Below are 13,735 nucleotides of genomic sequence, written 5' to 3'. Positions count from 1 at the left end.
TGTAGGTGGAGGAGTAAATAGCAAAATAAAATCCTGAGGAAAAATACACTGAACAAGCCACTCTCATGACCACTGTAAAGGTTTTATTTAAACAAATGAATAAACCATATGAGGTATGTTTAAAATACAAATGTAATCTTTTTTTTTTTTACTGCTTTGTGCTAACAAGATTAACCGTAATAATAAAGAAATGAGAGAAAAGCCCTAGTTGTTGCATTGTGAGACAGCCCCAAAAAAATGGTCTGCACATGGGATGAATGAAAGAAAAAAATCAGTGATTTGCATTTTATCTCTTTCAAACAGGTTCGAGTTCCGAAGTCGGAGCTCTGCGCAGTATGTCGGAGGAGAGCTTATCCGATGGATGCTCTGATAGTGGACAAAAAAAAGTACCATAAATCCTGTTTCTACTGTGAGCACTGCAGAAATAAATTGAGGTAAACGTGGCATCCATTCAAATAAATGCTCACCTCGGGCACAATTAAACATTGCAATATTAATTAGTAAGTACCTTAGTGTCTTACTGACAGTATAGTTGTTTAAGAAATAGAGGTAACTGTCTTATTCTGAATGTTCTTTTCTCTCAGCCTAGGAAATTACGTCTCTCTCCATGGACACTTCTACTGTCTACACCATTACAAACAACTCCTCAAGTCCAAAGGGAGCTACGATAATGGAATTGGGCAGAAACCTCCCACAGGAAGTGGTGGACCTATCCCCTCAGATGAGAAACTTGAATGGAGATATTCTATGAGCAGCATAAGTTCAGTTGACAAAACGCACGGCGGTGAAAGCAAAACGACAAAAACGTGCAATGAAATCAAACCGCACTGCAACAAAATATCTGTAGTTTGGCCCCCACAGGCCGATCCCCCGAAGAAAGCCTTTAAAATAGAAGAAGACATTCAGCTCAGTAAACCGCAGTGGCCCCCTCCTGACAACTCCCCCAAGTCTCCCAAACAACAACACAGAAAGGCTGTTCCCAGAAGTGTCCTTTGAAATAAAATCACCCAACTACACTGTTTAGTCAAATAAACCCAAAGAAGAAGCACAAGAGAATGAATGGTACAATAACATGCTATGAAAGAACTGTCCTGGTGGTACAATTAAGGATGTGTTTCGTTGAAGGTCGTGCAGCTATGTGATTTAGAAAAGGAACAAGAAAAGTGAAGATGTGAAAGGAAACTGTACATACTTGTAAATGGGTCGTGAATAGAAAAGCAGGTTGTCAGTGGAATAGTAAGTGCTAGAGAGATAGATGTGAAGAAAGTGTGGAACGTAGACACGAAGCAGTGTGAAAGAACAGGCTTATCTCGTGTAATTTTTCATTCGTTGTATTTTATCTTTATCTGATGTAACATTTAGTATTCGACACAACAGGATCGAATCAGCTTTAACTGCTATAACAATTGCCTTGTACTTAGACCAGTTGAACTGGCGAGAAACAGCATCAGGGCAGATTTAACAAAATGAGTTTTGATGTTGATTTCAATCTACATTTCTGGGCGGATTTAAGTCAGAGATTTAGTCACTTTTAAATCAACTGAATGTCTAAACCTTACAATTCCCAATGCTCTTGAAAGTAGCTCAGTAAAAAAATCCATGAGAGACATTTTCCAATATAATTCGGCCCAGTTTCTTTTTTCCAATCTTTTGTTTCATTCTTAAAATAATTGGTTTATTGTACAATTCACTTCATTCTATTGCTTCTGTATTTATGGAAATAGACTCAGTCTGTGTTCACTCTGTTGTATCATTCTGTCAGCTCTTTTATTTTTCAACATATCAACATTTTTGCATTTGCCTCTTTTTTTAGCACCTGGTGTGCCGACTACTAAAAGCATCTGGAATTATTTTATTTATAATATTGAAAGTATATAATATAAACAAGTGAATTGGTGATAATCATGTTTGTTTTGGACATTTGTATCCTATTTTGAACGACAAATATTTTGCAATGGAGAATTTTATTTTTTAGATTAGACGGTTATACCTTGCTTTGTACAAGAAAATTCCTGATTCTGTCATGCTGTCAGGCTGGTTCACTAACTTTATTGCTGATCTAAGGGCAATAAAATATTGAATTTAATTGTTCCATTTGTCTCTTTGAAAGTCTGTTACTTCACAGAAGAAGTAGGGGAGACTACTTCTTCTGTAGCAGCACGGTGATTTAAAATGAGCAAAGACTAAATGCCTCACATTTTATCTGGGACACTACTCTCTCATTCTAATTTTAGCAGTATCAGTACTGATCAAAATACAGTTCAGTACAGACCCTTTTAGGGTCGACGTTACAATGATGTCATTTTGTTAGCTCGAGGCAAAACATGACTCGCCACCACAGGGCTGTAGGCTACATAGGAATCTTCGAATATCATCTCGTTGTGTTATTTGGTGCTAGAATAGGAGTCATGGCTCAAAACTTAAATTTGAACACATACCAGCCGCCACTGCTTAACTATGGTTAAATGCGATAAGACGGAAGGACTGGACAGAGGCCATCATCAGTCATCATTAGGGAAAAACTATTTACTGTTGTAGGGATGAATAACGTTATGTGTATCAAGGGTTATCATGTCCATCTCATTAGGAACTGGAGAGGTATTTGAGGAATATTGGATTTCACCATCACACTAACTTTTTAGCACATTAGATAACGAAGCGAAACAAACTGGAGGAAACCGTTAAAGTGTTGTCCTCCTTTGTAAGATTGGCACAGTAATCAACCACAAAGCCGGCCATCCACCTTCAGCAATCCTGTTGAATCATCCATCCACTGAGTGAGAGCATACGGGTCAGCCAGTCTGGTCCCGTTGCTCAGTGTTTACTTATTCAAGTAAAACACGAGTTCCTGGAGAGTGAGTGACCTGACATGGGTATTCGTAAATTTAGTCTGACACTCTACAGTAGAATGAGGGTCCTGTTGGTCAAAGAAACAGAGCGTTATATTTCTTTATGAATTAACGAACAGTTAAGTTAATCACACATTCAATCCTCCACAGACAGTGCCGAGAATGTGCTCTGCTACTCCGAGGGTGCGGTGCTCTGAATAACTGAACGGTAACTGAACAAGCCAAAAGAACTCGCTAGCTAGCACTGGCTAATGTCTATGGAGAATTGTTTTGCCTCCAGCTAAGCCCCGCCCACCAAAAATATGTAATACTGTTTACTAGAAACAAAAGGTTCTATATTGTCCGTGCCTTAACCCAAGTTTCCTTGTTTTCTTATTATGTCCAAAATCCCGAGCATCTATTACTACATATTCTCAACATGTTCTCAATGATTACTCCAGATTATGACTACTACCTTGGACATTCATGGGGAAAATGTACAATCATGAACTGTCTTCATCAGTTTCACGCCTCTCCAGCAAATCTATGTAACTTGCTTACATTGGTGTTCTTTTTGAATGTGTCCTCCATCTATTTAGTAACTCTGCAAACACAGCATATTTTTGCAAACAATAGTCTGTAACTCAACAACTTTAAATACATTACACCACAGGTTAACACCTACATCGTCAGCATACAATGGCTTCCCATTTACTGGAGGCAACTGGAAAAAATCTCCAACAGCAACCACTTGTGTATTGTTAACTGCTCTGACTAGCATTGCTGCACACAATTTCACATGCTTCAACTATGCATTATACATTTAGCAATGGCACAGACATGTAATTACCCTACACACCCTTAGCTGGAGAAAAGATCAATAGTTTGCGTGCCAAATACAGTGATCTGCAAATTTTAAGAGTTTTGTTTCAGTTTTGCCTCTCCCTTGTGTTTCCTGTTCCCCTTTCCTAGTGTCTCATGTTTGTTTGCATTCTGTCTCTGTGTTTGCTGGGTGTGGCCTTCTGGTTCCTTCCTCCTGCCACTCCTCCTGGGTGCTAGCAGTTGCTGAATCCGCACACCTGAACCACATCTACAATCTGTGGTACAGACATCAAGGCCAACTTCAAGTTTTTTTCCCCGGCTTTTTGTACTTTTGGACATCAATTCACACTCTGTTCTGTGTCTCAGGTTCACCATGACAGCCTCAATCATAACTTGCCACATCCAACCTTGTTCTCATCTTCTGCCTCCGGATTTAGACTTCTCTGCCTTCAGCTAATCTGCCTGCTCTGCTTCACCTCAGCCATCTTTTCATTCAAGCCTTCAGCTCCACTTCTTCAAACTACAATAAACTGCCTTTAACCATTCCCAGTTTCCTGGTTGGTTTTGGGTTCTATGTTGAACTGCCACAACAAGTTGATGAAATATCCATGGTTGGTCATAAACTGATTGCATATATTTATTGCAGATTATGGCACTTCAAACAGAGGGGTGATTTTTTCCCCCTAGTGCTGTTGGAGATTTTTTCCAGTTGCCTCCAGTAATAGGGAAGCCATTGTATGTTGACGATGACAGTGTTAACCTATGGTGTAATGTATTTAAAATTGTTGCGTTAAAGACAAATGTTCGGCAGAAAGATGCTGTGTTTACAGAGTTATTAAACAGATGGAGGACACATTCTAAAGGAACACCAATGTAAGCAAGTGACAGATTTGAGAGATGTAAAACTGGTGACCACTGTACATTTTCCCCCACAAATGTTCATATTAAATTTCAAATAATGTATTTGTTTAAGAAGGGACAGTGTACATCAGTGAACATTCCTTTTAAAAAAAAAGAAAAAGAAAATGTAGATGCACCCAATTGCAGTCAAGGGCTGATTTACATTGGTAAAAAAAAAATAAAAAAATAATACAGTACATATAAAATATGCAATTACAATATAAAATACATTAAAACACATAACAATCTTATCGTCACAGACAGTATAAAGTCGCCCAGCGACACAGAACAGTAACATTGCACACATCGTGTTGCCTCCAGTGCCTTAAGTATGTGTAAGCTTTACGCCTTGTTTCTGGATGATGCAACCAAGTAACAAGCAGACGGGGGAGAAGGGGCTGTACGGGGTGTGTGGATAGAGTGTGAGCCTGTAGCAATGCAGAGTCCAGCACATAGTTCTTGTTGTAGTTGTGATCAATTGTGATGGATAACAGTAGTAGATGTAAGGACAGTGGGGGTTAAAGTGCTGGAATAATGGAGAACAATAGAAGTTAAAGCACTGTAGAGCTGATTTCCAAGTGCTGTCAGTTACATTGCAAAGTACATGGTAAACAAATAGGCCCAAAACAAAAGAGAGATAAATAAATAGGAGAGAAAAAAAAAAAGAGAAATAAATAAATAAATACATAATAAGCAGCCAGGGGAAAAGGGACTGTTTGGGGTGTGTAGATGGAGTGTAAAACTGCAGCAATGCAAAGTCATAGCAATCATATGGAGAAGTCTGAACATGTTGAGAATACGTAGAAATAGATGCTCAGGATTTTGGACATAATAAGAAAGTTAATGCCTTGACATTATGCTAAAGTGTATATTACATGTTTAGCTGAAAAGCTAATAGGCTTGGTCCAAAATCAGACTTTCACACCTAAAAATCTGTATTTTGGCTATAAAATCTGCAGACTTCTTCACACAGCCATTACAAAATTCACATGCAAGGTCAGGCAGGAAGTGGTCATATGAAAAATAAATATATTACATGACTCATCAGTCATCTCTTCTTGGTCAAAGTAGTGCTACAACCATAACCGGTCTTGCCTACTCTCACAGAGCTTGTCAGGTTTGTGTCTGGTTGAAGCAGCCTACAAGCAGACTGGAGCAGGTCAGCAGATCCTTCTCACACCTTCAGGTTAATCTCCTTTAGAAGCTGTCTCCACCCTGGAGGGGATTTCATAGCTCAAACCACAGGTGTGCCTGCAGCAGACTAGGAAATCATTTCCACGTGGGGAAACAAATTGGACATTGAGCATTAAAAAAGGCAGATGAGGGACAGCTTGAACACACGCAGTGTGATACAGCAGCAGAGGATACAGCACATGCTCTAATTGAATTTTATAGCCACTTCTAAAATAAGCTTATGACCAAATGTGGTTACTCATCCTCTTATTGCTCCTCAGTGTGAACCAGCTTAGCACACAGTTTGCTGACTTGGACCATCTATTAGAGCTGGGCAATGTATCTATGCTAGATTGATATCATGATATGAGTATAAGTATCATCTTAGATGCGGATATAGTAACATTGTAGTATTGTCTTTTCCTGGATTTAAAGGTTTTATTACAGTCAAGAGATGTAATTATCTGGACTTACAAAACTTGTATTGTATGAATATTTTGAGAAAGCACTAATATTTAATGCTACAGTATCATTACTTCATGTATTGATCTACATTTGTTTGCCACAGCACAGAGCTTATTTTCTGCAAAAATCCAAAATCCAATGGAAATATCTCATATAGGCTTTTTGATGAGGGAACCAGGATGAAGCTAACTTGCACATCGGCCTACAGAAAAACACAATCCCTGGAGTATTGGTATTGGTCAAAAATATTGAATAAGATTTTATTTTCTCCATATCACTATAATGTGCAGTCTAGGCTATAATAAAGCATATAATATTGAGCATAGCATTAGTTCAGGCAGGCCACGGTGTCAAGCACAGCTCACATCCCCAGCTACATCAGCTGATCTCAAGCAGCCCGATCAGCTGATGGAGCAGCTGATTGCTTACAGATCACATGATTCCCCTCAAATCTCATTCAGAGCGCCCTATTTAAACTGCTCTGGCCTGCCTACTGTTGCTGCTTCCTCTGCAAGCCGCTTTGCAACCTGCCTCCGCCCCAGCTCCTCCTTTTGTTTTTATGCTGTGTCTGACTCAATGTCATTTCTGTTTGTCATTGATGCTGCTCTGTTCTGTTTCCAGGGGGTCTTTGCTGCTGCTCTCCCTGCCTTAGGCTTTCCATGTAGGCGCATGGAAGGGCAGGGAGGTTTGCTCTCTCCGCCTTCAGCTTTCCATGCATGCACATGGAAGGGCAGGAAGGTCTCAGAACAGAGCCATGCTGCCAAATATCAAATTGCACATGGAAATAAAATTTTCTTTGACTAAAGTGGTCCTGACTGAAGTTTATTTTGTAAGATGTTTTATGTGTGATGTATTGTTTGTAAATTTGCAGTTTTTTTTTTAATTTGCCTTTAATTGTTTGTGTTTTACTGTCTCTATTTTACAGTATTGTCTTTTAACAGTTTCCTGCCCAGGGACCGTGGATACAAATTAGCTATATTGCTAACTTTGGCTCAAAAGTTGTGCTGTGCAAACCCCATGTTAAATAAACTAATAAACTAGTTTGCCTTATACAGCTGTGACGTGGTTCATAATTTTGTATTGAAAAATTGCACAGCCTACTTATATTGCACACTGGGCCAACATTTGAATACTTTTACATTTATATGTTGCATCTCTGAAGTTGTATCATTTATACTTATTTTTATTATTTTGGCTCTTATCTTCATACATTTTTAGTTTATTTATAAAATTAGCCCTTTGGCACAGTCATGCCACCACAAAGGTGTGCCTAAAAGCTTTAAGAGGCCCTTTATTCTTTACAATAAACTATATTCCAATGTTACTGATTTGTTTGCCCATCCATGTGTCCTGTGTGTGCATGCTTTTCCAGCAGGACAGGACAGCAGCTAAATGTGTTGTCTGCTATGAAACAGTTTGCAGGAGTTGACTGGAAATTCTCTCACAGCGTCAATCTACCTTGCTACTCCAGGCTGCGTGCAGCTCCCACTTTCTCCCTTTGAGCGGATTGGTAAGGGATCTATCGGATTACACTCTGATTGGCCGGCTCTGTCTCGTCAGGGGGCACGTCAGCCCCGGCTGCACTAACCATCATGTTTCCTCCCCTTTAGTCGAATAACAGTGCTTTAGGATGCTGGAGCGAGGCAGTAGCGTATCATCAGGACCACAAGTCTGAGTGGGATGGAGACACTGAGTGAGGTAAGCAGACCAAGGATGCTTTCTGTCTTTTTAATGGCGTGTGTGATACAGGCTGAGCTTCACTCATCTTGCGGAATGCAGTGTAATGTGATGCTTGTACTTTTAGTAATTTATGCAGTGTTTGTAGAATCGCCTATCCGCATATAATAATCTGTCCTTCCTCATTTCCGTGCGCTCAGCCGCAGGTTTTCGGGTGTCCCGGTTATTGTTGGGGCTTTGATCCCTGCCTTGCGGTTATATCCGTCTGGGTCTGTAGTGATGCAGCTACTTTGGCTCAATCCCCGTTGAGCACATACTGATCTCCATCCTATTCACACCTCTGCACTTAGCGGATACAAATGCGTAGGCTGTCCAGGACGATGGGAGGTGCAGGTGGCCAAGTTGCACAGTCGCATATCAAACTTTAAACAGACATATTTATTATTTTAATGTCGTTTGCAGAGTGCTGGTGCCTTTTACTCATGTTTCACTCTTAACTGCATGCCCATGGGTGCTGTGTGCACAATGCTTGTGTGCATTTCCTAAATGTCTGTGTAAAATAACAAGGAACAAACAATTGAAAATCCCCCCAGGGGATTAATAAAGTCATTTTTCATCTGCTGCTATATTTAAAAAGTAGCCTTTTATTTGACTTGACAGATGAGTAATAACATAAGATTTAGAGAGAGCACTCACTTACAGATAAATGAAGTGTCCCTCTGGGCCCTTACCTCAGTTGTCAGCTTGCAGGCTAAAAATATGCCTTTTTAAAATCATAATTATTATTATTTATAGGTCAATAATGAATGGTGCTCAGTGAGACGTCAGTGTTCAGCTGCAATTTTAGCCCACTGAAGATAAAAAATCAACAAGATCTGATGCTTTCAGTTGAGATGATGTTTTGTGTGTACGCTAATGAAGTTTTGAGTAGTCATAGAAACGGTGGGAACATGTTTTCTATCCTTATTGTGGTAGGCCCAATGCAAAAATGTACTAGTGTTGCACTGGTGTCAGAAGGAGATGGAGGCTCGAGTTAAAATATGCATGAGAGGGTCATGAAAATCTTGCATAGAGTTGTAGTTTGTATTGTTAAAACTCATTTTAGTGACATGCATAATGTTTAAAATCACTTTTAGCATCTTTTAGACAAGTAATTACAACTGTATTTTATTATGTTTTTTATTTTACTCGATTTTTCTATCAGTGAGATGCACAACTTTATTCACTTATCAATCTCTGACTCTGTCTTGGTGTTTTAGGATGTTGTTTAACCACTTAAATGTAAAATAATATGATGAAAATAATCTGAATAGCTTTAAAAGTTCAAAGTCAAGAGTGAGCGAGCTCTCCAGTGGGGCTGTGTTTCTTCTTGCTGCCATGACTTGGACATTTTCGATCATAATCTGGATCAAAAGCCAGTCCCCCTTTTTGTTCAGCCACATGATGGTTTCCATTACATGTCCATCTGCTCATAGAGTTAGCAGCGTTCTGTGCCAGACGCCTGTGTGTCCACAGCATCTTTGTGTTTATTTTGTTTGCTGCAGAGCTCATGCTCATAACTCCCGTGTTCGTGTCTGTACCCTGCTTACTGTGACTGCTCACACTAATCACATCTCTGCAAGGTGTAATTAGTCTAGGGAGTCTGAAGCCGTAATCCCCGGTTTAAGTTTACGGTATCTTTGCTTAGTCAGTGTTGCTTCCCTTGTTACACTGGGCTTACAATCAGCATTTATTTAGTTGCTGTTGATGTACTATGTGTGTAGCTTTTGTTTTTTTACTGTTGCGAAATCCGCAGCTAAAACATTACTCTATCCTCGGCATAGTCTCACATCCTGACCATGTAGCTCTATAATGGATATCAAGTCAAGACAATAGTGCAGCATTTACTTGTCAGCGCAGGCATAGGCTTGCTAATAATAGGTTCACATGTGCATGGCTCCTTTTCTTCTGGCAGCTCGTTCTCTTCTCTAAAAGCACAGTTTGACACATTCTTTGCGAACAAATGTATAACATCCTCTGACCTATTTGAGTGGCAAAATGCCAGGATGTATGGCAACAACTTCGACAGAACTTGTCCTCTCCTCCCTCACACTCACTCACACACATAATGCAGCCAGCCTCTTCCTGGCAGCTTTACAGTAAATAATTAGAGCAGAGATCCATTTGGAACTAGTGAAGTTGTATATTACAGTGCATAACACTGAACTGTCGATGCCTTCTCCTTTAAACCTCACTTAAATGGGTTTAAAGCAAATTCTTCATACACATATTATAAGGGAATTGCTGATGATATGCAAATTTAGTGCATGAAAATATGCACAGCTTAAATCATCTGCTCCATAATTTCAGTTACAGTCCGTTTACATTTTCACAGCTATGATAAAAATGTCAGAACTTTCAAATTCCAATGTACTTTTTTGATATTAAAGAATGATTGTGTAAATATAGAAAGGATATGTCTCTATTTTAGTCATCTAATAGTTAGTCCACTGCTCCATCAATTACCAACTCTTTTCTGGTGCAGATAAACCCTTAATTTTTCAAGTTAGATGTAAAAATATGTTGATCTGCACCCTGTTTATCCCCGCGGCCTCTCTTTAAGTGTCTCTCTCATCCTCTTTTTGCCTGCTAAATAGTGGCTCCCACCAGCTACAGTAACGTTACATCATGTTTCAATAGACATGCAATTACTGGCAACAAAAGAAACAGGGACATAAACAGTTAGAGTGATATTTTAAAAGCAACTGAGTGCTTACTTAAAATCATACTACTCCACTGCTCATGTCGTCTTTACTGCCAAACGTCTTCTCAGTGACTTTGCCACTTGCCACAAGTCGGTTTGTTTATATGGAAGTTTTATGTTACTTAGCCCACTTGCAAACATGGCCACCACTCTGACCATCCTGCTACATTGATTTGAATGGGCGTGCCCATTCTACTGATGGTCTACTGATTTTATTTCTATTGCTGCAGTGCAGGGAGTCCCAGCTTTGTACAATACAGTATACACTAAGCTAAAACTATAATGTATCATGCTTGTTTTGGCTCCCCAGGTTTAGAGCAGCGCTGCAAAACAGCTCAATAAATCAACTCCACATACTCTAAAGAATCATAAAAGTGCTATTTGTGCAACTCTAACATATTGGGAATAAAGTCTACATGAGAGAGTGAGGGAGGTGTTTGAACACGCCTCCATCGTCCTGACAAAAGGTCTAATCAGATAAAATACATGAATAGCTGTTTGTGTCATCGTTCGTCTGTGAGACAGCAGTGAAGCTGTTGTAGACCAGTTGGTTTGTTGAGTGCAGCTGTGCAGTGTGTGCCTCAGAAATTGTACACTTTCGGTTGTGCATGTTGAAATTTTATGCAGATTTTATGTATTTTTATTCCAGTGTGAGTATGCTACAGTATAACTTTCCCTGTGAGTGTTTACAGTACATGTTGCATCACTGCCCAGGTTTGTGTCCTATAATTCCCTGCTCTAATGTGCAGTGTGTGGCACTCGGACATACTGTATGACTCAGGGGTCATTAGTAGCTTTTCCCATCAGGGTGTTATGATTCATATGGTGTATGTACATTGAGAATATGCTCCACTGGTAACAGTGCTGGCTTTATGTGTGTTTTCATAACCTGCTGTATTTTCAGGATCTACTTTAGGGCCGCAACTAACAGTCATTTTCATTATTGATTTATTTATCAGTTGTTTTGTCGATTTAATGTTAGAAAATGGTGCAAAATCGTTCTTAAAGCCCAAGGTGACATTTTGAAAGTTCTGTTTTTTCACTATAACAGTCCAACACCCCAAATATTCAGTTTGCTATCAGATGAAATAATGAATTAATTGAAGACTGCTCTGCTTATATTGGATAGAATTGTAATTAACACAGTGTAGGGGCAACATTATCAGTTATCAGACACATGTAGAGAAGCACTTGATATCGATTATCAGATAGTGAGAGGCCTGCAAAGACTCTGCATCTCTGCATACCTTGTATTGTTTTATCATGAAATGTGGCGTACAGACAAATTCAAAAGCAAATTTCACCGAAGAGGTCACAACATGTGGGAGGAGGTGGAAGAATGAGATAGGAGAGGTATGTATGCACAGGATTAGGGAAGAAGAGGGAGAGAAAATGGAGGGGATAAAATAAGGGATGAGAGGATGAATGGAAGTGAACAGGGCTGGGTGAAGGTGGAAGGTGCAAGGGTAAAGGCTTAGTTAAGAGGTTAGGTATAAGTAGGTTTGACAGGTGATAAGAAGTGGTCGAGGCGTGGCCCTGCTCCTGAGTAAAGTAAACTTCTGCGACAAAGTAAAAGACATACAGATATATGTGCACAGTTTTTAATACTATCTAGATATAGGATTAAATCTCTGAGTCTTGTTTACTACATGCTGCTTCATCGTACACTGAGGAACATCTTAAGAGCTTTCCCTCGTGGGAAAATACCCAAAATGGTTCAGAAGTGATGATTAGCCCACTCGAGTCCCTCAAATTATCAGCTGGAATTAAAACTGTTATATTGCCTTTTCCGTGTCTGGAAGAACCCCAGGCGATTACAGCCTCGGTCCCACTTCCTATTCATAGGACCCACTTAAACAGGCTTTCCAGTAATAAAACATTTTTATTTTAGTTTCTCAAACTGCTGATCTGTCCAGTAAAATGAATTAAGTTGTCTAGATTGTATTAGAACGGTGTTATAAGAGTCCCTTAATTGTGAAATTGTAAAATATTACATATTGGACACTTGTGTCTCATTTACTCTACAATGTAGCGCAACATTTTCATTTTCACAAAAAAGCAATAATTTTGCAGAAGAATTAAATTTATTTTGAGAATGCATTGGCAAAGCAATGAAATGCACCCCACCCATAGTCTATACTGAAATGTTTTCCCTCCCTGCTACAGTTTTATTTGCTGTATTACATTTATATATAGCCGTCACCTGCTTTTTAGTGTCTCGTTACTGTGTGTGTGCATCCAAATATGTTCCCGGCTCTAATCAGTCTGATCCGCCTACACACATACTGTAATTACTTTTTGTATTCAATCTCTTAACGAGACTCTGGAGCAGCCTCCCAGCTGTATAGTTAGTTCGTTTTTTTTCTTATTCATTAGACTCTTCTCACTTATGAGAACGCAGCAAAAACTGTCAGAATTTTAAATGCAATTTTTTATACATATTCTGCGGATTACATCTGGTCTTTACTGGCCTTTGCTTTGTGCTACCATTGCTGTGTAGTTTAAGTAGATACAACAATATTCTTTCCTTCTGTTCTTCAAATAATATCATCATTTTTGATTCAGCTTAATATAAAAACTGACAGTATTGGCAATTTGTACCCATATTTATGCATGCGGTATCATTGTGTTGTCTTATTAAACATACTGCGATTATTGACAGATTTATTCAAAATTTGATGTGAAAAAACATCATGATCACACAGAGTGGTGGGCCGTTTTCTCCTCTATTCCATCTGTTTCATGAGTACAAATACTAAGATTTAAAAAATGCATTTCACTAGGAGGCACTGAGGAACAATTTGTTCGAAGTTTGACTTGATTTCCCCAGTGACTAGGAGACCAACCCATTTTATTGCTGTGACAAAAAGGGCCCTGGACAAGTTCTGCAGGAGCCGTGACCCTCAAATGACAAAGCAGCTTTTAACAGTGTTGCTGCTCCTGACGTGAGCGAGCATCTTGACTCGTGTGATTCAAATTGAAGTGAATAGCGAGAATCGTTCGTTCTGCCAAAAAGAGCAGAGCAGCACTTATATGTCTATTGTTGTGAATTTCAAGGTAACAGATGGTATTTTGTGGCATTTTTGACTCCTTTGTGAAATAGCGGGTTATTCTGGATGTTGTTTGT

At 39.3% G+C, this 13,735-nt stretch overlaps 2 protein-coding genes across 5 annotated transcripts in view; both read left to right on the top strand.

The window, feature by feature from the left end:
* Nucleotides 1–2,076, top strand: part of xirp2b (xin actin binding repeat containing 2b) — a 55,186-nt gene extending 53,110 nt beyond the window's left edge. For all 4 annotated transcript variants that reach the window (XM_050049121.1, XM_050049122.1, XM_050049120.1 and 1 more), the window contains 2 exons: nucleotides 304–434; nucleotides 585–2,076. In XM_050049121.1, coding sequence (XP_049905078.1) covers nucleotides 304–395 — 92 coding nt within the window. In that variant the 3' untranslated portion in view covers nucleotides 396–434; nucleotides 585–2,076. The remainder of the gene's footprint in view (nucleotides 1–303; nucleotides 435–584) is intronic.
* Nucleotides 2,077–7,796: 5,720 nt separating this feature from the next.
* b3galt1b (UDP-Gal:betaGlcNAc beta 1,3-galactosyltransferase, polypeptide 1b) overlaps nucleotides 7,797–13,735 on the top strand; it is a 66,783-nt gene continuing 60,844 nt past the window's right edge. Inside the window, exon 1 of the mRNA XM_050048901.1 lies at nucleotides 7,797–7,886. The gene's annotated coding sequence lies outside the window, so the exon portion shown is untranslated. The remainder of the gene's footprint in view (nucleotides 7,887–13,735) is intronic.

The sequence above is a fragment of the Epinephelus moara genome, chromosome 7 (genome assembly GCF_006386435.1).
Source record: "Epinephelus moara isolate mb chromosome 7, YSFRI_EMoa_1.0, whole genome shotgun sequence".
Taxonomy (NCBI): domain Eukaryota; kingdom Metazoa; phylum Chordata; class Actinopteri; order Perciformes; family Serranidae; genus Epinephelus; species Epinephelus moara.
Note: the sequence above shows the minus strand (reverse complement) of the source record. Positions and strands in the feature narration are given on the sequence as shown.